The following is a 23,527-nucleotide window of genomic DNA, read 5'->3' on the forward strand; positions in this document are numbered from 1 at the left end:
GCAGCGTTGTTCTGTGTATAACCCCCCCACCATTCCCTAGTTTGGGGCCGTGCTTGTTACTGTATATTCCTAGGGTGAGATTTTTGAAGCGGGCCTACAATTTCCAACATGGTACAAGCCAGACAGCCAGGGATGCAAGCGCATCTCACCATACGTGCACGACCATGGTAATTCCACGTGCAAGTCAAGTGTGCACAGTTTGCACATCTGATATTTAGGGCTGGTCCAAAAAAAAAAAAAAATCTTATTGAAGAATGTTTTCTGTTGGGAAGATTCTCGATGGAGTGATCAGAAATGTTTGCTTGGTTTGAATGAGAATTTTTTTTTCCAGTGAGGGGAAGGAACAGAAAAAATTCTCATTTCAAAGCAATGCATCTCTCTGGCCCTTAAGTTGCCTGGGGGTGGAGGACCACTGTGGTGAGCCTCCTTTAAAGTCAACCCCAAAGCTCCAGCTGGCACAGGACACAGCTGCTTACCTAGCCAGCAGGGTAGGGAGCATGGTCCGTGCTGAAATCTCTGCCCTGTATTCCCATTAGCTTCTGTGCTGCGAGCAATTCGAGGGGCTGGCGAGCGCCTTCTTAGAATAAGCCCTGTCTATTTCGGTACCAACGTCTCATGCTTTACCCCATCCCCTCACTTAGTGTGTTCTTGCTGCCCATTCTCACCCCTGCAGGGGGCAGGGTTCCCGGGGAGGGCATTTGCTCCCCATGGCAGGGAGGGCCTGCTTATTTTTCTTGCCAATGGCACACGCTAGATGTGTAGCTGAAGCACCCAGCCGCTACAGAATCCAGCTGGCTAGGAACAGAGTTACTCGATACGTTATTATGGTGAAGTGTGTTCGGCTCAGTGGAATTTTCAGTGTGGTTTGGGCAGAGTACAATCTTTCCACATCAAGAAGTGTCAAGAGAAGGGCACGCATTGGCTGGCCCTTCATGGAGACACAGGAGCAGAGAATGTGATGATCACGCTAAAAGAGAAACTCTCTTTATTTCTCCTCCCCCTTTCCGACAAGAGCCCCCAGTGAGGATAAAGTTATGGCAACCTGTGGCCAACACTCCCCTCCATCTGTCCCGTTCCTACAGCCATCAGCAGGGAGGCAGATTTTAAAAGCACATTTCTCAAACTCTGAAAGCTTTCAGAGGGATGACAACGTTGTGCAACTGCACAAACTTAGCTCAGATATTGGGCAATGCTTAAAAGTTCCTAAGTCACTTGAGATTGACTCAGTCTCCAAGAGAAGATCCACACACACACCCATATATACATACCAGCCATGTTCACAGCTAGCTCTCTTTCCCTATAAAGATACCATGTCGCCTTAAACTAGCGTGATACAGAGATTATTCACTTAGAAATATTTCAGTCAGGTGCCCATTATTTTGTTAACATTAATGGATGCAGCAGGTAGGCAGAGTTGTAGATCATGCAGAAAGGCCAGTGTTACATGTCAAGAGGCCTGCGTTTGTCTGGTAGCCAGGTGGCCCTCAAGCTTGCATGCCTGACCCCCTGGGGCCACATCAAAGGAGGTCCCTCCTGAGACTTGACCCGTTCCCCAGTTCCATTCACTCTTACTGCAGCCAGGTAAGCACACAGTTCAAAAGAAGTGTGCATGCTTTGAACATGCATTAATGTGTATCGGGAGGAGCCTATTCTGAACTGCAAAGAGAATAGGAGGACTTGTGGCACCTTAGAGAGACTAACATATTTATCTGAGCGTAACCTTTTGTGGGCTACAGCTCACTTCATCGGATGCATAGAATGGAACATAGAGTAAGAAGATAGATATAGATAGACACACACACACACACACACACGTTGGAAGTTGCCATACAAACTGAGAGGCTGATTCGTTAAGATGAGCTATTGTCAGCAGGAGAAAAAAAAACAAAAAACTTTTGTAGTGATAATCAAGACGGCCCATTTAGACAGTTGACAAGAAGGTGGGAGGATACTTAACGTAGGGATATAGATTCCATATGTGAATGACCCAGCCACTCCCAGTCTCTATTCAAACCCAAGTTAATGGTATCGAGTTTGCATATTAATTCAAGCTCAGCAGTTTCTCGTTGGAATCTGCTTTTAAAGCTTTTCTGTTGCAAAATTGCCACCCTTAAATCTTTTACTGAGTGGCCAGAGAAGTTGAAGTGTTCTCCTACCGGTTTTTGAATATTAGGATTCCTGATGTCAGATTTGTGTCCATTTATTCTTTTGCGTAAAGACTGTCCGGTTTGGCCAATGTACATGGCAGAGGGGCATTGCTGGCACATGATGGCATATATCACATTGGTAGAGGTGCAGGTGAACGAGCCCCTGATGGCATGGCTAATGTGATTAGGTCCTGTGATGGTGTCCCCTGAATAGATATGTGGACACAGTTGGCAACAGGCTTTGTTGCAAGGACAGGTTCCTGGGTTAATGGTTCTGTTGTGTAGTTGCTGGCGAGTATTTGCTTCAGGTTGGGGGGTGGTCTGTAAGCGAGGACTGGCCTGTCTCCCAAGATCTGGGAGAGTGAGGGATCATTCTGAACTGGGAGCAATCAAAGACATCAAACCACATCTCAGGAGAGAGAAGGCAGTTTACAGCAGAGCAATATGAAGGTTTCTGTGAGAGCTGTAATGTGATATGGGTCTCTGCTACCATGAAGCTGGGATTTCCTGCTGTTGCTGAACGCACGCCAACATCATTTCAGGAGACAGTGGCTGGCTGCCACCTCTTTAGGATTCATGGCCTAACTTCCTTGCATGTCATCTGTGCATATGAGTAAGAAGCAATACCGCAAGTCTCCCCTTTAAATCGAACTACAGCCTGAGAATCGATATTTTTGACTATGAGGCATTACGGGGTCCATACGCTGCGCGCCATGAACCCACGGCTCCTATATTGACACCCAGCGCTGTAGTGTTTAAGTGTCGCCCATGCGGTAACAAAACCAGCCACCAAAAAAGCAGGAACAGGAAAAAAAGGAAAAAACACACCACATTCCCCATCAGTAATGCAAAACCAGTTTTCTCACCTGTCTGCAGGTAAACAAGCTCTGACAGAGCAGAGGTTGCGAGAGACAGAGTGCAAGGTCCCTGTTGCGTGAGAACTCTGGTACACTTCATATCATAAACCCCCTCAGACGAGAGGCACGCTGCCGGTAAGTTTCAGAGTGGAACTATTTTTATGATGCTCCTGTTATCAAGCGGACGGCAATCACTGTCCTAGAGCACCCGAGTCGTGTGTCACTTTGCCCTGCTCTGTGCTGCAGTGACGCTTGGCCGTGGCACAGTTGGGTTGGACATTTATATGGCTGAGAATACGCAGAGTTATAAACCCTCATGCTCCAGGGTGTGAGCCAGCCTCTGGAGTACTGGGGGTCAGGAGGGAATTTTCCATGGGGGCAGATTATCTCCCAATTGCCTATGCAGGGCTTCTTGCATCTTCCCCTGAGGCATCTGGTGCTGGCCCCTGTCTGAGGTGGGACACAGGAATAGGAGAATTCCTGGTATGGCAGTTTTACGTGAGGGCAGCACTAATGTGCCAGGCAACTTCTGACCAGTGTCAGGTATCTTCAGCAGCACTCCGTGTTAAACCCCCATTAAACTGATAGTGCTTTTAGTTCGTTTGACCTCATGTCAGGCTAGGCTTGTCTTTCTGGTGACAGCCGACGCTCTCTGGGACAGGAAAGAAGCAGCAGGGGTGAAGGCAGCCAATGGCCAGTTTACTGACCACCAGTTTCCATCAGAATACAAAGAGACCTGGCTATGTGGTGTTAAGGCTGATCAGATCAACCCTAGGTTTATCATCAACTGGATTTTTGGTGTCCTGAGGAATTTGTTTTTAAATGGAGATTCTCTCCCTCCCGCCCCCCATATATATCATGCTTCTTACCACCCTTTGAGCTTCTGTCAGTGATGCAATATGCCCAACTTGTAAGTCTATAGTGTACAGGCTAACATGGGGGTGAGGGAAAGGGATGTGAAGAGGTTGATTTTTCAGCAAGAAATAGGCCCAAGACGATACTCTCCTGTAGCAAGAAGCCTTTACCAAACCTTAGTCTAAATATTCCATGTTATTAGCTACTCGTTTAGCAATTACAGCTGGGCAAGAAATTGTTCCCCATCCCGCACAAGCCTGCTGTAGGGAAAATATGTTTCTGTCCAGAACTGTGACCAGGAAAAAAAAAAAAAAAGTCACCAATTTTCATAAGTTGAAAATCCAAAATCATCATTTCATAGAAGTATTTTGTTTTGCTTTGGGCCAATTTTTTTTTAAAAACCAATTAGCTTAACATTTCAAACCTGCTGTTTTGAACCAGAAATATTTCGTTTCTAAAAGGTCGAAATGGAACAACGTTTGGACCATCTCTCCCCGCCACCTCAGTGGAAAAAATTCATTGAACCCAACACCCTTTCCCGCAAAGCTTCCATTTTGGCTAATCAGTATTTTGACTGACAGACATTTCATCCAAAAACTCTCAAATAGCACCCACTGCTCCACTACTTAATTAGGACCCTGCGGTGCCGCACGCTGCACAGACAGCAAGAAACAGCTTTGGTTCGAAACAGACAATGCCATCTTTCCCCTATGTATTATCCCCATTTTACAGAAGGGAAACTGAGGCACAGAGCTTTACATGACTTGCTCAAGGTCAAACAGCCAGATCTCCAGAGTCCCAGTCCAATGCCTAACCACAAGACCACCCTTCCTCTGTGTAAGCAACAGCTACAATAAAGGTAGCTACTTCAGAGAAGAAAGCCACATGACTAGAAGAAAAACAAAAAACAGTGGTTTGTTGGCACAGTGCTGACCTGGAGCTGGCTGATTTGTTTTTCATACGCAGCGGCCTTTATCTCCAGGTTCTTTTTCTGTTGTTCCTCCTGATGAAGCGTCTCCGATTTTTCAGACAGCTCTTTCATTAGTTTACTGCATTCCTGCCGCAGCTTGGCTAGCTCTGCATTTTGCCTGGACAGACAGACAGACAGACAAATCAGTTACATTTCTGTATAGACTCATACTATTCCAGCTCAGTGGGACTGGAGTTATCTCATCAGCCTCAATCCTTCACTTGCATAGGTGCTGGAACTAGGGGTTCAGCCACACCCCCTGGCGTGAAGCATTTTCCACTGTATACAGGGTTTACACTTTGGTTCAATGGCTCTCAGCACCCCCACTATATAAACTGTTCCAGTGGCCCTGTACACTTGAAACATATTTTTACTGCATTACTTCAGATGCAAATATTTAGAGACATGTCCTTTTCCTGCTTCCCCAAATGTGTAATTTCCTTCATGGAAGAGAACCTCTTCAGCAAGAAAAAAGTCACAATGCAGTTAATAAGCCCCTTTTCAAAAGATGGAGTTTCATTCTTAGGATGTAAAAATCTGAGGATTTATCTTCAGAACATAAAAAGGAAGTGCTCTAAGCATTTGGAGTTGAGTCAATTACTTTAAAGCTTTTATATAAAAACTAAATAGTCAATGATCTCTTATTTTAAAGAGAAGCTTGTTTAGTATGCACTGGCTAGTTCTTGTTTCTCTATTGTTACTCTTCCTTTTCTCTTATTCTACAGCCAAAAAAAATTAGGAGTTTTTTTAAACCCAATTAGGAAGTACAAGATTTTCCATCAATCACATATGCAATGTTATTTTAAATCAGGGTAGATAATTAACTAGGGTAGGTTAGATCTAGGTTAGATAGACACTGCAGAGCAAAGAGTGAAACCGAACAGTACAATTTACCTGCACTAAACAAGACACCTATGGTTTGCCAATCTAGTGGGCCCTTCTGGACTGGAACTCTATGAAACTATAAAGCTAGAAAAATGAGCCAAGTTCAATCACCGAATTGAAACCCTCAAAGACAAAGAGCCCCATCACAATGCATGAGCCAGGAGTGTGTCAGTCTTCACAGACGGCAGCTAAACTGAATTTTGAATGTTACTTCAGAAAATGATATTTGAGTGCCGAGTGTTCTGGAGTTGGGCTCAATTCAAGCCCTGGTTAGGTCAGACGGAGGAGTTTGATCATTTACATCACAACTGAACTGCGCCCTAATTCAGCGAGAATGAGCAGTCTGCTCCAGAATTGGCATGATGGGGTGTGGGAAGGCAAGCATTTTGCAATGCATCGGTAATAATGCTGGGTGGAAAGTGGTTTCCCACCCACAGAAGACTGACTAGGTTTAATTTAAAAAAAAAGAAAAGAAAATGCTGCCCTGGTGCCTCCTGGGAGTTGTAGTTTGGATACCTCATGCTCACATTGTCCTCTGGGCCATGCTCCACAATCAGACTACATCGCCTGGAGTGTCAATTTTACTTCCTATCAAGGGAAGGCTGTGCATGAATAGGGGCACAGTGACCATGTGCTTTTCCAGCTGAAAACACTGATTTAACACTCCCCACCCCACCCCCCAAGAAAAAGCAGACACTTTCCTCAAGAAAGCTGAGTCATGCAAAACAAAACCTGATTTCAAAAAGACAGATGATTCAACAGAAAGCTTGCCACCAGCTCTAACCAGCAGAAAGATGGAGAAGCTTGGAGCATGCTCTACTTTCACGGGCACTAGATGTGCCCTGGGGTGGTGGGGGGGTTGGATTTTTGGAAGGGAGGAAGACAGTGTAGTAAAGCTACCCTGCATGACCCATGTCTTGCAGCTCACATCCGTGTATTCACCAAAACACATTTTCTTACTTGCTCTCCGTCTGGCTCGTGGCTTGGTTCAGAGCATCCCGCAGGATCGAGTTCTCCTGCTGCAAGCGAGCCAGCTGGGTGCTGGGGCCGTTCTCAAGCTGTTCTTGAAGAGTCCGAATCTGGAAGAGCAAGGACGTCAGTACACGGGGACGCCTCCATTGGCATGCTGGGCCCAAGACTACAGCAACAGTTTTCCTTTCTTTAAAGTCACACACCGAAACCATGTTTTTCTTGTCCCACTTGTACACGGTAGCAAAAGCCTGGCTTTCTACAGACGTGCCACTCTGCCCCCAAACACCTTGCCCTCTTAAAGCATCTTCCCTTTTTATTACATCTTTTACTGTATTGGTTATAACCAAATGCAGAGCCCAAAATAAAGCATGTGAGAAAGGGGGAGGACATTCCCCCCCACACCGAGAAGCCACTGAGTAGGGGGAAGAAATCTGTGACAAGAGCTAAATCTTAGGCAGTTCCTGTGAGATCCTTTCACCTCTCCTCCTCCCCTAACCCTACCCCAAGTTAGTTAGTTTGGAAAGGTATTTTTGGAGGGAGAGGGGAGGGGAGGGGCAATGGGATGCCAGCTTCAGAAGGGTTTATAAAGTTACTTTGGTCCATTCTGGCCTTAAACTCTGTTAATCCTAAAACCCAAGCAGGGACTTCAGTGGTATTTCCTTAGAAGTACAGCTGTGGGAAATATTCAGATGTTAATGCCACTCACACTAAACCTGGGTACAATGTGGCCACAGCTTCAGCCATGCCAAAGCAGGTGCAGTCGGGGTCCCTTCGGGGTTTTGAATGAAGTTTACCTTATATCTCCAAGGAAACTAAGCCCTGCAAACCAATCTCTGCTCCCAGTGCTGCCAGACTGCAGATTAAGTCTAGTAGGAGAGCCTGTGTTTTGAAGCATAAAACGCGTCTCCTACCTTTCCTTGCAACTGCTGGGTTTCATTCACATGATCCTGGTAACTAGCCTGCATGCGAGCTTGCACGGCAGTAATCTCTTGTTCACGTGCCAACAGCTGCTCTTTCAACTTGGTTTCAACAGCGACCATCTTGGCCTTCTCAGCTGCAAGCTCCTTCAAGAAGAGGAGATGCTTTTAATTCTCAGCAACTTTTCTTTAAAAAAAAAGACATCTTACAATCTAAAACATTTAAGTGTTCAGCAATGTTATAGCCAGAGGTCATCCATCCAATTCCAGGCTAACCCAGCATTAGCCAGCACCGTTGATCTGTATTACTCAACTCCAACAAAACCTTATGTTTGTTTCTGAATTTTGGTTTGAGTGCTGTAGCCACTATTGCTCCACATTAGGTCAGCTAAGAGAGAGGCGTAAGATCCTAGAGTTTTTCCAGATCAATAACCTATTACATACACGTGTCCAAGCGGGAAAGCCACATCAGAAGGCAGCACCACTCATCTTCTGTTGTTTCGCTGTCCCATTGCACTATTCTGCTCCATTAACTCGCACGGGTCACAAGCAGATTTTGTGACACCAGCTAGGACGGGATTCGAGAATATTTGCAGGGTGGTTGGCTAATGAAGGACAACAAGAGAGGGAAGAATTGTTGCTCAATGTAGATTCTGGAGTCTCACACACACCACTTATTAAATCAGGTCCAGACCATGGCTTAGCCTGAAGAGGAGGTGTAAGGGCTTCTTGGCTTTCAGCTTTAATTAGAGCAGGAGGAGTTGAAGTTTGGTTCCAGAGTGCAAGATGGTGGAGGCGCTAGCATGTTGTCAGAGGGATACCCATCCCTGGCCCCAGTGAAGACACTGCACTGAAATATTCGTGTTCACTACTTGCAAGGAGAGGAGAAGAATCTCCATGATTAGGGTGGATATAGAAGAGTTTGGTTTTTTCCACCCTTCTCCCAGTTACAGCCAATAACCCACCTTGCTATTACATAGCGATTTTGGGAGCCTGAGAGAGGTGACTGATTTTGACCTGTTCTGGTCCCCATTGACTGCACAGCCTCAGAAAATATTTGCATTAGAAGTCAGCACTAGACTTTCAGATCTCGGCTGGATTTTGGAGGGAGGCTTCCACACTAGCTCAGAAACAGTATGGTGTAACCACACGAATTCAACTCATTTGGATTTAAAAAGCATCCTCCTTCCAGCGAAGGACAGCAAGGCCGTGCTCAGTAGTTTTACACTGAACATGCACGAAGCTGCCTCGGATCCACTGAGCTGTGCAGAATTCTCCCCCAAACAAAGAAAACAAAGTTTGTTGGCATTTTGCAGAAGGCGTTTTTCTGGATAGCCACAGCTCTGCGAGTGTGTGACAGACTTCCATGATGAGCTCTTTTGGACAGGGACTGTCTTTTTCGTCTCTGTTTGTACAGCACTTAGCCCAATGAGATCCCTAGGTGTTACCACTCTTCAGATCGTAAACGTGCCTTGTATAGAATCAGCGTCACACCAGAAATGAGCTCTCTGAAGAATTTTACATGCCAGACAGCTAGATTTGAGAGCCCACGGAGAAACACTAGCAGCAGGGGAGCATGTCAAATAGACACTTTCTCCATCTTCCAGGCTGAAGCCAACGTGAGCGGTTCAGGCTGCAGGGAATGCAGGAGACCACACAGTCCTCACCTTAGTGAGCTCCCTCAGTTTGTTTCTGGCAGCAGATGAATCCTCTTGTTCAGTAGCAAGTTGCTTTTCTTTCTCTTCCAACTGACGTTTCAGAGTGGTAACCGGGTCCCCCTTCTGAGTCGCCTGTGAAGAGACCACATGTTATTTGTGCAATCCACCTCGTAATCTCTTCTTCCGTCAGGATAGGAAAGATTAGCAGAAACTTGTGCCTAAACTGCCAAGTGCAACAGCAAGGAAGCAAACTCAGTAAGAACGCAAACGCTTGGGTGGAGAGAGCATGCAGAAGGTGGTTTCTAGCCAACCCTAGCTTAATCTCGTCACACGGGGGAAGGGCATTTAATACTGCCGAGGACAACAAATTGAGCGCCTGGCATGGGACTGGAAGCTAGTATGACAGTCCAGCATGTCCCCACCTTCCAGAAGGCTGGTCATTTGGACAGCCACACCGAAAAGTCACGCAACAACAAAACTACACAGCCAGATCCTTGGCTCGCAGAACCCTGCCGACGTCACCAGCAGATAAGAAGAGACCTAGACAGCCCTCCGCACATGCTGGATTTTAAGGGGATGCACCACGGAAGGACTTTAGAATTGCTGGCACCAAGGCAAGCGTTAATAAAACCTAGCTCTGATGTAGCCCTTTGCACCGGTAGATCTCAAGGCACTTGACAAAGGAGATCAATAGCATTATCCCCATTTTGAAGATGGGGACATAGACAGGGGAAGTGACTTGCCCTGTAGAGCTGGGAACAGTCTCCAGGACTTCTGAATCCCAGTCCAGTGTCCTGTCCACTAAGCTGCACTGCCTACCCTCACTCAGCATTCTCCCCCTGCTGACCTCAAACCGATGGAGTTTTCCTTTAATCTCTGCAGGCAATGCTGGGGTTCGCTCTCGCCGGAGAAGCAGGGTCTAGAGAGATTAGTAGTTTTAACTACGAGGACAGTTTGGTGCCACACCATGCCAAGGAACAAAATCCTGTCGTCTCAGTCCCGTGAGGTATGTGCGCCAATGCAGGAATCCTCACAAGGCTTCTGACGCCCAAGGCATAACAATCAGGCCTTGGCACTATATAATCCTGGAAGTCAGAGCTTCCCTTATTACGTTTATGGAACAGATGGGTGCTTTGAGCAGCCAACTATAGCCGCTGCTGAGAAACACGCTCTCTTCTGACTTTAAGGACATGTTACAGAAAGGGAGAGTTCTGCAAAACTGATTTACGCTCAGACAAGACAAGTACGTTATATCTGAAGAGCTGGGGCCAGATCCTCAATGTGTATAAGTCACCACAGCTCCACTCCTTACACCGGAGCGGATGTGGCCCCCTGCATCTTCTGATGGCGTTCTACATACATCTGAATTTAACATGCACACACAATTAAGGTAGAGACGAACGACACCATGTGGTTAGCGTTGGTTCTCCCTTCGTTATACAGAAATCAGCGATTGAGCTTTTTGTAACTAGAGTTACAGTACCGTATGCCAGGTGTCCTGAACGCCTGCTTTATCCGTCAGGATCTCAATGAGCTGCTGAGCCTCTCCCTCGCTGAAAACCATGCTGCTAATGGTGGAAACCAGGGTCTTGTATGGGAGGTAGAGGGGGCCATCAGCATCTGTAGGAACTAGAGAGGGAAAAGTGAGAGACTCACATAAATCATTGAATTATCCACAGCTGGACACCGGGGGTTCTCACATTCATATTTATATGGATTTAGTTGAACCGGTGCAAGTCCCTGTGCAGACACGCTTGTTTTGGTTTAAGAGCCTCTCATTACACTAGCTGAAACTGTTCCTAAACAGACTTAAGCTAAACCAAAATAAGTCTGTCTTAAATTAAATCAGGATCCACGCAGCAGCCTTTTGCATGGGTTTAACAAAGAGATTTTTTTTTAAAATTAAAAAAAAATCACTTCAAGTTGTACTGCAAAATTAGTAACGAGGAAGACTTTGACAGCACACGCAGTTCTCAACATCCAGCTAAACTGGTTCACGAGACTAGTCAGCCACCGCATCTATTATCTTCTAGCCCAAAGAGTAATAAAGTCATCGTTGTCTCTCTTACTAACACATTGACACTAACACATTTACCTAGTTCAGGGGTTCTCAAACTGTGGGTTGGGACCCTGTTTTAATGGGGTCGCCAGGGCTGGTGTTAGATTTGCTGGGGCCAAAGCCAAAGCCTGAGGGTAACCTTCAGCTCAGGTGACCAGCCCCCTTCTTGAGGCTGATGCCTTTGGGCTTCAGCTTTGGTCTCCCCACCCCAGGGTGGCAGGGCTTGAGCTTTAGCTCCCCCCGCCTTGTCCAGAGTGGTGGGGCTCGGGTGGGCTCAGGCTTCAGTGCCCCCTCCTGAGGTCATGGAGTCATTTTTGTTGTCAGAAGAGGGATTCAGTGCAATGAAGTTAGAGAACTGTAGACCTAGTTAAAACCTCACAGACCACAACTTTATAAAGTGACATTTAAGAGACTAGAGCTGAATGAATTTCAGACACACCCAGTCTAGGTTAGTTTTAGTTCCATGCTCCAGCTCTGGGATTCTAACACAGCCGAACCATTTAGAAACCTTCAGGAAATCAGCATCTTTAGCTAGTCTGCACACAGTGAATGATGAGGCCACAGCGCGTGGGCCATTTGCAGATATAGTCTGGATTTCCAGAGTGCTGGAAGCTCACAAAAATGCTATCATCTCCAGTAATTATTGGCGCAAGAATCTTCAGACATAGCATAGGTGGAGGAGAACTACGTAGTTGTGGAAAAAATGCCATTTCTCAAGATTCATCTTCTGAAGTGGCATCACCTCCCCAGCCGGCAGTTTCTGTAGAACTGCAACAAGTTGTATAATGCTGTTGTGACCGAGATCGACGGTTAGTTTAGGGCAGTGGTTCTCCACCGGGGGTACGTGTAACCGGGGGGTACGCAGCGGTCCTCCAGGGGATACATCAACTCATCTAGATAGTTGCCTAGTTTTACAACAGGCTACAGAAAAAGCACCAGCAAAGTCAGAACAAACTAAAATTTCATACAGACAGACAATGACTTGTTTATACTGCTCTATATACTACATTCTGAAATGCAAGTACAGTATTTATATTCCAGTCAGTTTATTTTTATAATTACATGGTAAAAATGAGACAGTCAGCAATTTTTCCAGTAATAGTGAGCTGTGACACTTTTGTATTTTTATGTCTGATTTTGTAAGCAAGGAGTTTTTAAATTAGGTGAAACGTGGGGTATGCAAGACAAATCAGCCTCCTGAAAGGAATACAGTAGTCTGGAAAGGTTGAGAACCACTGGTTTACGGTGTGGATGAAATCATAGTTTATAGACCTTTAAGTGGTTTGGACTCTAGTTTAGACAAATTAAGATAACCAGTTATTGCCAAGGCCTCTTGTATTCTGCAGCAATCTAGATCTAAAGTCCTGCACCATTTCATATAACTCCTCCCCGTACAGACATTCTTATTCTGGAATAGCTATTCCACTCAGCTCCCCAGTGCGAACAAACCTCAGCCTGTCACTTTATATTTCAGAACCATTAAGACATGGAGCAGTTCATATCTTGCCTCACCACACAGGTTTAGACTCTATTCACATTTCCCAAGTTCAGCACAACCGGGAGGACTAGATGCTGGAGTGCATGTCACCACTAACAGGGGAAATATGGCTCTTGTTCATCCACACAGCAGCTGTTCCCCATTAAAATAGTGGGGTCTCAGACAGCTTCCAATTAACTGCATTGGTCTTTCTGTTTTAGGTCCTGGGTTCAAGTCACACTGCTGACTCAAGCAGGGTTAATGCCACAAGAAGCACCACGGACTACATGAGGCCCTGTTTATTGCTTCAGTTTGCTGATACAGTACTGTGCCCCCACCAAACACACATCCAGATAAAGAGTGGACTTGTTGAACTTCGTCTGCATTCATTCCATTCTGCAAGCACAAGCATCGAGCACATCTGGCAAGCAAAACTGAATCTGACCTTAAGCTTTAGCAGACAGACCAAAGGGTTTTTGGCTTGATATTTTGTTTATCTAGTTTTATCAAACTCAGTGTTTTCTCTAAGCATTAGAATAACACCACTAGTCTTGCTGGAAAAGAATTTGAGATGGTTTCTTTATATAGGAGCATTGCAGCAAACAGCTCGGGATCCAAGTGTTAAATCGCAGCAAAATTATGTCACAGCCCAGAAGCCTTTTAAAAGGCGAGGGACTGCAGAACTAGTGACTGCATGCCAATAGCTTCGGGGGGGTTTAAAAAGAAATTCTGGAGACCCCGCAGCCCAGCAAGAACTGGAGAAGAGAAGATGGGGGAGCAGAAAGCAGGGACCCCGCCCTTCCCCCTCCGCCCAGCAGCGAGGCTGGGAGCCGGAGGAACAAGAAAGCAATTGTTGATCTGGGAACAGGTTCTGCAACCCACCAAGAACCCCAAAAGCAGCCCCAGCCAGTCCAGGAGACCCCCTACCCCAGGGAGTCCCAGCCCAGATCAGTGTATGGGGGAGGAGCTTTCTTCCCCTGCCCCCCCCCCATGAAAAAGTAGGGTTGGGCCCAGATAGGTAATGGCGGGGGTGGGGGGAGAAGCAGGCCACAGAGCGGTCTGCAGGATAGGGCTGTCACCAGGCTCGCCCCTTTTCTGAGGCCACTGTCCTGGGAAATCTCAGACTTTAAAGGCCAGAAGGGACCATCATGAGCTGACCTGCACCTCACAGGCCTCCGTACACACTACCAGCTGCCTGGCTTTAGGGACTCAGGATCATGCCCCTGGTTTTGTTCTTCAAAGGTGGCAACCCTCCCACAGGGGCAGGGTTAAACTGATCGGGATTGGGGGAGGGGGGAAGGGGGAAGAAGATGAGACCAGTGAATGAGGGGAGAATTTGAGCAGGAGGGGTCAAGTGTTGACAATGGGAAGCAGCCAGAGAACAGGCATTCCCCAGGCCAGTCTGGCCCAGCCGTTCCCTGTGCTCCTCTCCTCTTGCTCCTGAAGCATGAGCTGCCCAAGCACTGGCAGGAGCTGATCTTCTCCTTCCTGGCCATGCTCTCTTTCCCCGTGAGCCTGCCAGTCGGAGGTCAGCGCAGCTGGGGCAAGAGGGCCGTGCTGGCAAGAAGCAGGGCTGCTTCAGAGATCACCCCTTGGGGCAGAGAGCAGCACTCAGGAGAACCCAGCCGCACCAGGAGCGGAGAAATAAGCGGGCGACCCACCTCAGGAGAGCCCCAGCCAGCACGGGTGCACGATGGGGCAGGAGAGCGCAAGGCTCCAGGGAGACACGCAACAGCAGCCGTTTGGGTGAAGGCCAGTGGGTGCTCGGCAGAGCCGTGCATCAAGCAGGCCACAGGGGTCAGGAAGGAAGAGGCACCAGTGAGCACGTCACACAGGGCAGGAAATTCTTCACAGCCCTAAGCTATGTAGCTAGGGCAACCTAAGTGTTAGGTGCAGACCAGGCTTAAGTGATTTGCCCAAGGTTACACAAGAAACCCATGGCAGAACAGGGATTTGAACCCAAGTCTTAGGCCAGTGCACCACCACTGGGCCATCCTCCTTCCATTTCCCCGTCTCAGCTTTGAGTTTAACTAAAAGTTATCAGAAACTCGTCTGGCTCGGACTGAATAGCCATCCAATGCCCGTAATACTTTGTCTTCCCATTACACCGACAGACATGTAAGAAGTGACAGTTCTCAATCCTCCCAACTTTGCTTCACAGCCAATGAGGCAGCAATGAGGCAGTGAGCCTCTGGCCACTTCCTACTCTCTTTCGCTTTCTGTGTCACGTCTTGGGGCACTGTGGAGAATTCTTCTTCAACAAGGCATGGGGAAGAAAGGTGATCCAAACCGAGAGGAGATGGACCTCCTACTAGCTGCTACTACTTCTAGCAAGCATCCAGAGCTTAAAATATTGGTTTTGTTCCATCTTCAGTTTTAAGGCAGGGGACAAGCACACCCAAAAATCCTGTATTTTAGGGGGCATGAGGAGAATGAGGATGGAGAGTCACCGGTAGTCCCCACACCCAAAGAAACTGATGCTAGCTGTCTGTTTTTAGGTAGGGGCTCTGACATTACGGAGAGCTGTAGAGAGGTTTCAAAATAGCCAGACATTCCTCTATCAGAGTTAGATAAACGTTACCGCCCTCCAAAAGTGAGGAATGTGGACTAAAAGCTTGATACCAGATGAACCGTGGTTTTGTTTAGGCATTAAATACTTAACGCTGAGAAGCCAAGAACTTTTCACGCCCACATGGGCATTCAGCGGCACTAACGCACACAGTAACGCTAATCCTGGTTTGAAACTTGGAAGGTTGCTGATCCTCCAGGATGACAGGGCTAGCTTTAGGCCTACCCCTTGCATTTTAAGTTTGCACCTTTTGTTGCGTCTCTGTTTTAATGATAAAGGATCTAGATGCATACTAACTTATGCTCAGGTTCTGTTGGAACTCATGGGTAAGGAAGAAAGGGGCAAAAATGCACTACACACAAGGGGTGAAAACACGGCCCCAGTTCAAGTCAGTGGCAAGACTCCCGTGGAGTTAATGGAGACAGCGTTTCACTGGGTCTTCGTCCACAGCTAAGAGATCAAAGGGATAGTATTATAATAGCCGGTACACTTTCTGCTTCCGAACGCCGAGGTCCTGATCTGTCACATGACACTTTTGCTACCTCTTCCCTAAAGGGGGTAGAACCACAACGTACACCTTGAAGGTTACTCAGTGCCTCTTAGTCCAGATATGGGCAGCTCAGTGCAGCTACTTATGCCAAATAAAAACAAATAAAAACAAATAATAAAATAAAAACACAGTAGCCAGAGCACTGTTCTGAGCTTTGAGGCGCGGCCATGAAACGGCTGCTCCTTCTATACCGAGATGTCACTACATGGCACACCAACTGCAGGGCTACTAGGTTTAGGAAGCAGTTTTGCAAGTCAGTGGGAGTCTTCCCCTCGACTTCAGTGGACTTTGGATCAGGTCGCACATTTATTATGGGTCAGACAAGCTCCATTCTGTTCTCCAAAACGGGACCTCCTAGCAGGCACTGGTTTTGCAGTAGCCACACACTTCTCACATGGAAACAGCTTTCAGGAGCATTGGCCTTTGGAGATGAACTGCTCCCCACCTCAGCTGTACCTGGCATTTTGGGGTGGAAATATGCTTTGGGCAAAATCCGTTTCACAGGAAGATTTTTGGGGAGTGGAAGAGGAGGAGAATGGGAACACATTTTTAAAGTAGTCTAGGCTTACTGCATCTGTACATAATAGGGTTGCAGCAAAAGCCAGCTGAAGAAATTATGCTTGGCAAGACAGCCCAGTGGACCAGGAAGGAGATGAATTCGAGGACTGGAGGTAGGAAGTGAAGGTCACTTTTGAGCTTGCTCAGTGGACATCTGCCAAGGTTCTGAGCTATAGTTGAGTGACAACATCTGTCTCACCGCTGCGTACTTTCTGCTGAGCGAGGTTGCCCCTCCCAGCCGCAGACGTCCAAGTAGTTTATATGCAGGAGATTTAAGCACACATCACGCTGCTACTTTGTTGGGCTAGGAGAATAACATGGACACTAAGAATCACAACTCTTGCTGTCACCACGGCCATCTACAATATCCCAGGCTTCCATTTAAAGAGAGGGCTTCAGTGTTCCCGTTTGCACAAGGCACAGACGTAGCCATTAGAAACAGAGGCTTCTGTGGGAGTTAGCTCGTTAGCCCACCTTGGGGAAACCGTCTCTGCAGAGCAGCTGAAAAATTTGTCCCCTACCGCGTTGCCGCAAGACAGGAAAAAGCCTCCATAAGCCAGGAAAGTGAATGGATTATACAGGAATAAAGTGAAACTAGCCTGTGTCAAGGTGCCTAGTGCAAGGAAGAGAGACACCTTTGTAATATGCATTAACATTTTCAGAAAACACTGCTCTCAAACACAAAGTGCTTTTCGCCCTCCCAGTGGATTTACAGCAGTCTTACATGTAAGACTAGCAGACACTTCAAAATGAAGTGTCATTCTCAGGTTTTAAGAGGAAGTGGGGAAGCCTGAACGTTAAGATTCCAACAGCAGAACTGTTACACTGGGCATGTGCAGTATCCTCTGTTCTGCTTAGCCTGTGCAATTTGTTACTGGTCAAACCAGAAAAAGGAAACAATGCTACCAGCCTCTTCAGTATTGAGGAATGAAGAAGAAATACTGCCTTTCCTGAACGTTTACTGCAGTCAAGAGAGTCTCAGAAGCCAGAATTCTCTGACCAATTCCTTCGCAGTGTAGGCTCAGTAGACACCAAAATAATCTGAAGACAAAGAAGTAAGCCAATAAGAATTTAAAGACGTTCTAACTTCCTGCCTCTCCAAAGCATGTTCGTGCTTTGCTTCCTTCCAGTTACAATTTAATGAGAGGAGTTCCTGCCGTGCACAGTAGCAGTTTCTGAGCAGTAACCAAATGCAAAACATTCGTCCTCCCAGACAAAACCCAGCTTGCTTTCTGGATACAGAAGGATAAGGTGCTCCTTCTTTGCTATGTATAGCAGTCTGCTAGCAGTACTCAGCCTTTGCATGGGCAGGTCCACCTTAGTGGGATTGCTTTCGTTACAGAGGTTGTCAACCAACTAGCCTGATCACCTTCAGGATAAAAATGCAACAGGCACCTGTCCCTTATGAGGATCAGTAAGAAACAATCCACACATGCCCTCTACCTTCAGGCTTGCTTCTTACAAGGTGGCACAATGCCTAAGCAGGGGTCTCCCCCTTTCCTGGGACAGGTAGAAGAGAGAATACAAGTCTCCCCATCAACCCACTCGTTCTGCATTCGTGCAGGTTTTCAAAGTGTTCAGGTACCTGTGATGAGCATGTTACAAATACCTACATGACTTAAGCGGTCAGACTCAGGCATTCAGATCCAAGGAAATAGACTCAAAGACTTTAAGGCCAGAAGGCACCATCATGATCATCTAGTCTGACCTCCTGCACGTTGCAGGCTGCAAAACCTCACCCGCCCAAACAAAACAGGAAAAAAAAAAAAGTCAGAGTGAGAAGCCAGCTCCAAGCACACAGAAGCACCAACACAAGATGCTGTATTTTAAAAAAAAAAAAAAAAAAAAAAAAAAGAGGCACTGAATCAAGAAATGGAGGCTGTGGTCGAGTTTCACAGAGAGGAACCCAAGCCACTGAGGCTTTCCCAGTCTAATAAGAGCGCCACACACGTAACCAGCCCTTCAAAACCAGCCTCCCGAGGCAACACAGCCATTTCGAGGCAAGTCCACAGCGGAGGAAGGGGGCATTCCCCCTCTGTGCCTCACGCAACATACCCATGCTCAGTGTCCCCACCACATAGCGGCTCTGGTGACATGCTGTAAGGACACTTGCAGGAGTCAAATACTTACTCAGCTCGCTCTTCTTCTTGGCCACAGCCTTCTTCTTGGCAGCTCCATCGTGCTTTGGCTCTTCTTGGGTTACCAGAGCTTCCGCTTTTTTGACAGCAACAGAATTAACTACGGGAGCACTTTGTAGTGTGCCGACCGGTGGGACAGCCACAATGGGCACTTCTTTGGCAGCTACTTCCAAGACTGGAGAAGATTTTGAGACAGCGACTGATGGAGAAGTAACAAGTGGGGGAGCTGGCTCAACCTTGGCCACCTTCTTTTCCTTCTTCTTCTTGTCTTTAGGGGACGGGGCAGGTTTCTCCTTCTCCTGAGGGGGAGCTGAAACCGCCAGAATAGGAGACTCAATGATCACTGGTTCACACATCGCAATAGGTTCAGGGTCTACTTCCTTGGGAGCGTCAGTCACGTCCTGAACCAGCTCCTGCTCAGGTATTTTCCCATTCGGTTTCTCCTCTTTTTTCTTGGCCCTTCCTTTCTTCTCAACAGGTTTCTCTTTCTTTTTCTTCTCCACTTTGTGCTGCTGGGTTCTCTCGAGCTCCTTGCGTTGCTTAGCCAGGGCTTCCTCGTAAGAGGTCTCCTTCATGGAGAAGGTGGACACCAGGAAGATCCCAATAGCTGAAATCACCATGAAACCGCCAAAGACCATAACACCCAGCGTCTGAGGATCGTACAAATCCATCCTGGCTTACTTCTCTCTATCTGCAAGAGGCAAAAACAAGAGTTAGTGCCAAGATACAGCTTCCCAGCACCAGATCTGTTGCAGTGGAGGTGGGGAGGAGGGTACGCGTGTGCTTGTTTTTATTACAGAGCCACCAAAGGGAGAGGCCCCATTATTCTAAGCACTGTACAAAATGCAGAAGAAAATCCACGTCCCAGCAAGCTACAAAACTAGGTGTGGGTCAGACTGGAAAAGATGTGGTGAAGAACAGCTTAAACGAGTTGATTTCTTAGGCTAAAGTCAGCCAACAGATCTAGAGGTTTTAAAGAAGCTCATTCATTACACAATGTCCAAGTGTGCGCATAGTAGGATAAAACCAGGACACGAGTCGTCGTCTTGTACTCCTTCCCTGCCAGGTCTAGAGAACCCAGAAACACGTTCAGCATTTTAGATGCTAAAGGGAAATAACCATTTGCAATCAGGTAAAATTTTTCACACTATCTTTTAGCAATGGAATGCTACCTTACTGGTATACAGTATCATAGAAGTGTAGGGCTGGAGGGTCCCCAGAACACCATCTAATCCATTCCAACATACACGCACGATCTGAGGCAGAACCAAGTATACCCAGATTATCCCTGACAGGTGTTTGTCCAGCCATTTCTTAAAAAAACCTCCAAAAGAAGCCAATGTCGAGACTTCTCCGCATGTTCCCTGTTACAGCCAAGTGGGTATTATTAACCCACAACAAGAATTATTCTCTGCAGCAGCATATAATCCTCACTATACACATTAGAGCCAGTCCTTTAATTATAATCTGATGCTGGAGACCTGTGTTAGACACAAAATAAAAGTGCAAGTCCCAGTTATTCGAACCCATGTTTTCTGTGTGGGTACAGCCAGTCTCCAGGCATGAAACTGCATGAAGATAAATACATACATTTGACTGCTAAACTAACCAAATCTAGCAGTGCAAAGCAGAGACCCCAGCCTGTATTCTTGATTTTTATTACACCTCTCCCCACCCCAAGCTTGTTTCATAAGGGACGTATCAACACCTCCCGCCCCCCTGTGCTAGTTTATTCAAACAACAGCAGGGACGTGTTACGGAGGTTATAAAACACAAGTTAGAGCTGCCATGCCTATGCAGCATGCAGGGCTGCCTCCTGGCCGACTCCCTCCGCTGTAATCCATCGGGCTACAAACGTTCAAAAGCAGAAGCCAGGGTCAGTTCACGCAAAGCTGCCAATCTTGCCTCTGCAGATGCCCCCTAGGCTGTGGGGGATTCCCTCCACCCTGGATCTAGTGGAGGGGCGGGGTGGGGTGGGGGAGCATGCCGTTCACAGCTGCACGGGGTGGAGCCTGCCCTACATTGTGTTGCCCGGGCACAGTGGCAATTACACAGACACACACGTTGCCAGCTTAGAGTCAAGGTTGCTCAAGTGTATTTCCTCGAGATAGAAGCCCTAAAAGACAATAAATGGTATGTTAAGGCAACGGTCACACATGACACCAGTGAGCCCACGGCCAGCACAACTCTCACCCCACACTCGCTGTCAATTCAGCCAGGCCCTCGGCGTACAGCAAGAGCCAAGACACACACTGCATCTCACAACTAAAGCCAGAAGGGACCGTTCGGATCACCTAGTCAGACCTCCCTGCAAAGCACAGGTCACCTAACCTCACCCAGTGGTTCTTGCAGCCAGCCCATACTTCCGATTAACCTACAGCATGTAGATCAAAAAGATAGCCAGCTTTGATTTAAAGACTGCAAGCGACGGAGAATCCACCACTGCAGAGTTGCCAACCCTCCAAGATTGGCCTGGAGTCTCTAAAATTCATCTTTAAAGGAGTGGTCCCCCAAGCTGGAAGGGCGCATGGCAGAGCTCAGGCCAGCCCCCAGAGGGGAGTTGGGAAGGGAGCGTCACCTAGCCCTGCTCTGCCCCCAGCTACAGCTACAGCCCAGCCCGCCCCCAGCCCAGCTCCACCTTATCTCCAGTTCTGCCCCCGGCTCTGCCTTCAGCCCGAGCTCCTCTGCTGAACCAACTGTACAGTAATGCGGGGGGCGTGGGGGGCATGCTGACAGATTCCACTACTGGTAAGGTGGGGAGGGGGTCACAACAGGACAGGTTTGGACACCACTGCTTTAAAGATTGTGTCATGTGATGAAACCTCCAGGAAATATGTCCAGCCAAAACTGACAACCCTAAGTTGTTCCGACGGTTAATTACTTTCACCGTGAAAAATCTGCAACTTAAATTCAGGTTAGAAATGTCTAGCTTCAGTTTCGAGCCACTGGATTTCGCTGCGCCTTTTTGCGGTAGGTTATAGAGCCCTCTGCTATCAAAAATCTTTCCCCTCCCTCCCCCAGTACTCATAGGCACAACCAAGTCACCTCTTAACACTCTCTGGGATCTGCTGCAGATAACTGAGCTTCTGAAGTCTCACTAAAAAGTCATGTTTTCCAGACAACGAGTCATTCCAGCAGCTCTTTTCAAGATCCTTTCTGAAGCGCTGACAACAGAACTGGACACAATTTTCCAGTCCCTGAATTACTTTCAGTTTGATTCACTATACAGCATTGCAAAAAGTGTATACAGGGCTACGCTGATTAGAGTGGCCACTGCCACATTCCCCAGAATAACGGACATGCCAGTAGGTCTGGGAACGGCATAGGCCCGCTCCTGCCTGCGTGCCCCTGTAACTTCACACACAGAATCCACGTGAGGTCCCACCGCACAGAGTGCCTTTTTCAGAGCCTGCTGCTCGGCCCCCACTGGCGTGGCTGTGTCCACGCAGTGTATGTAAGGTCACGCCAGTGGGACAGAAAGTGACATTCCCCATGCACTGTGATAATGATACCGGACATCCAGTACCGGACAGGGAAAAGCCGGTCCAAAAACACGACGAGACAGCTTCAAACTGGACAAATGGCCAGCCTACTGTTGATGTAGGTTCTTTATCAATGTGGATGAAAATCCAAATTTTATTTAAATTGGAATTTAAAAAAAAAAATTTAAATTACATATTTTTTTTAAAAACAGCTTATTCGCAAATTCAATTTGAAATTGACAGCCTATGTTAAGGTCTAAACTTACTATTGCTTATTACTCATTTAAATACATTTTATAAAGGCTGCACCAAGGAGCACTCCTCAAGTTTTAATGAGCTAAAGCGTGCTACTGTTTTAGTTTATAAAGAATTGGGATGGAGGGACAAGACACCTTTAAACTTCTGATATCAACTCAAGCTTTATAAATATGACACAATGTCATATCCTACAGGATGTAATTATTTTCAGCCTTTCCAATGGAGCGAATGCTGTTATTTACATTTCCCCAAGACTCAGTACTTGGAGTTTGCTGCGCAGGAAAGCTTTTGGTTTCAGTTCTGCAAGCATAGGCAGAGAATATTTTCTTTAAACTTGAGAAACTGATTGGGAGTTTAAGCAGCAGGAAAGCTTGTTTCTTCAAGTCTATAAAAAGGGGGTGGCGGGGAGAACAGTTCGAAGAGGATGAGTGTGACGGGTTCGGCCACAGAAACCCCCTTGGGACTGTCACCTGATGTGCTGGAATTACCTCTGAGCCCATTTTCTCTACCAGCTTGGGACTCCAGAACCCTGCCTTGTTGAGCCAGACACACTAGCCTGCCGGAGCACAGACCCAGGTCAGGTCCACGCTACCAAAGCTGCAGACTTTAACCGAAACTGCTCAGTAGGTCACCTAGCTCCAGGACCCAGCTCCCAATGGGATCCAAACCCCAAATAAATCCATTTTACTCTGCATAAAGCTTATACAGGGTAAAGTCATAAATTGTCCACCCTCTATAACACTGATGGAGAGATATGCACAGCTGTTTGCTCCTCTAGGTATGAATCACTTACTCTGGATTCATTAATAAACAAAAGTGATTTTATTAAGAATAAAAAGTAGGATTTAAGTGGTTTCAAGTGATGACAGAACAAAGTAAGTCACCAAGAAAAATAAAGCAAGAACATGCAAATCTAAGCCTAATACATTAAGAAACCGATTACAGGTAAAATCTCACCCTCAGAGATGTTCCAATAAACGTCTTTCACAGACTAGAGTCCTTCCTAGTCTGGGCCCAATCCTTTCCCCTGGTACAGTCCTTGTTGGTTCCAGCAGCCATCTCAGGTGGAAAGTAGCGGTGTTCTCATGACTGGCCACCCCCTTTGTTCTGCTCCACCCCTTTTTATAGCCTTGGCACACGGCGGAAATCTTGTGTCTCTCTGGGTCCCCACCCCT

The 23,527-nt window shown here is 47.0% G+C and overlaps 1 protein-coding gene across 6 annotated transcripts in view; it reads right to left on the reverse strand.

Annotated features, from left to right (window-relative positions):
- The window catches only part of RRBP1 (ribosome binding protein 1), a 55,775-nt gene that overhangs the window by 20,249 nt on the left and 11,999 nt on the right, over positions 1–23,527 (reverse strand). For 4 of the 6 annotated variants that reach the window (XM_073339721.1, XM_073339720.1, XM_073339717.1 and 1 more), the window contains exons 2-7: positions 18,605–19,303; positions 10,745–10,890; positions 9,271–9,393; positions 7,598–7,750; positions 6,675–6,793; positions 4,794–4,947 (exon numbers count right to left, since the gene is read on the reverse strand). In XM_073339721.1, coding sequence (XP_073195822.1) covers positions 4,794–4,947; positions 6,675–6,793; positions 7,598–7,750; positions 9,271–9,393; positions 10,745–10,890; positions 18,605–19,283 — 1,374 coding nt within the window. In that variant the 5' untranslated portion in view covers positions 19,284–19,303. Of the gene's footprint in view, positions 1–4,793; positions 4,948–6,674; positions 6,794–7,597; positions 7,751–9,270; positions 9,394–10,744; positions 10,891–18,604; positions 19,304–23,309; positions 23,470–23,527 lie in introns of those variants that run through there. The other 2 variants (XM_073339718.1, XM_073339722.1) reach the window with 2 other exon arrangements.

The sequence above is a fragment of the Lepidochelys kempii genome, chromosome 3 (genome assembly GCF_965140265.1).
Source record: "Lepidochelys kempii isolate rLepKem1 chromosome 3, rLepKem1.hap2, whole genome shotgun sequence".
Lineage (NCBI taxonomy): Eukaryota > Metazoa > Chordata > Testudines > Cheloniidae > Lepidochelys > Lepidochelys kempii.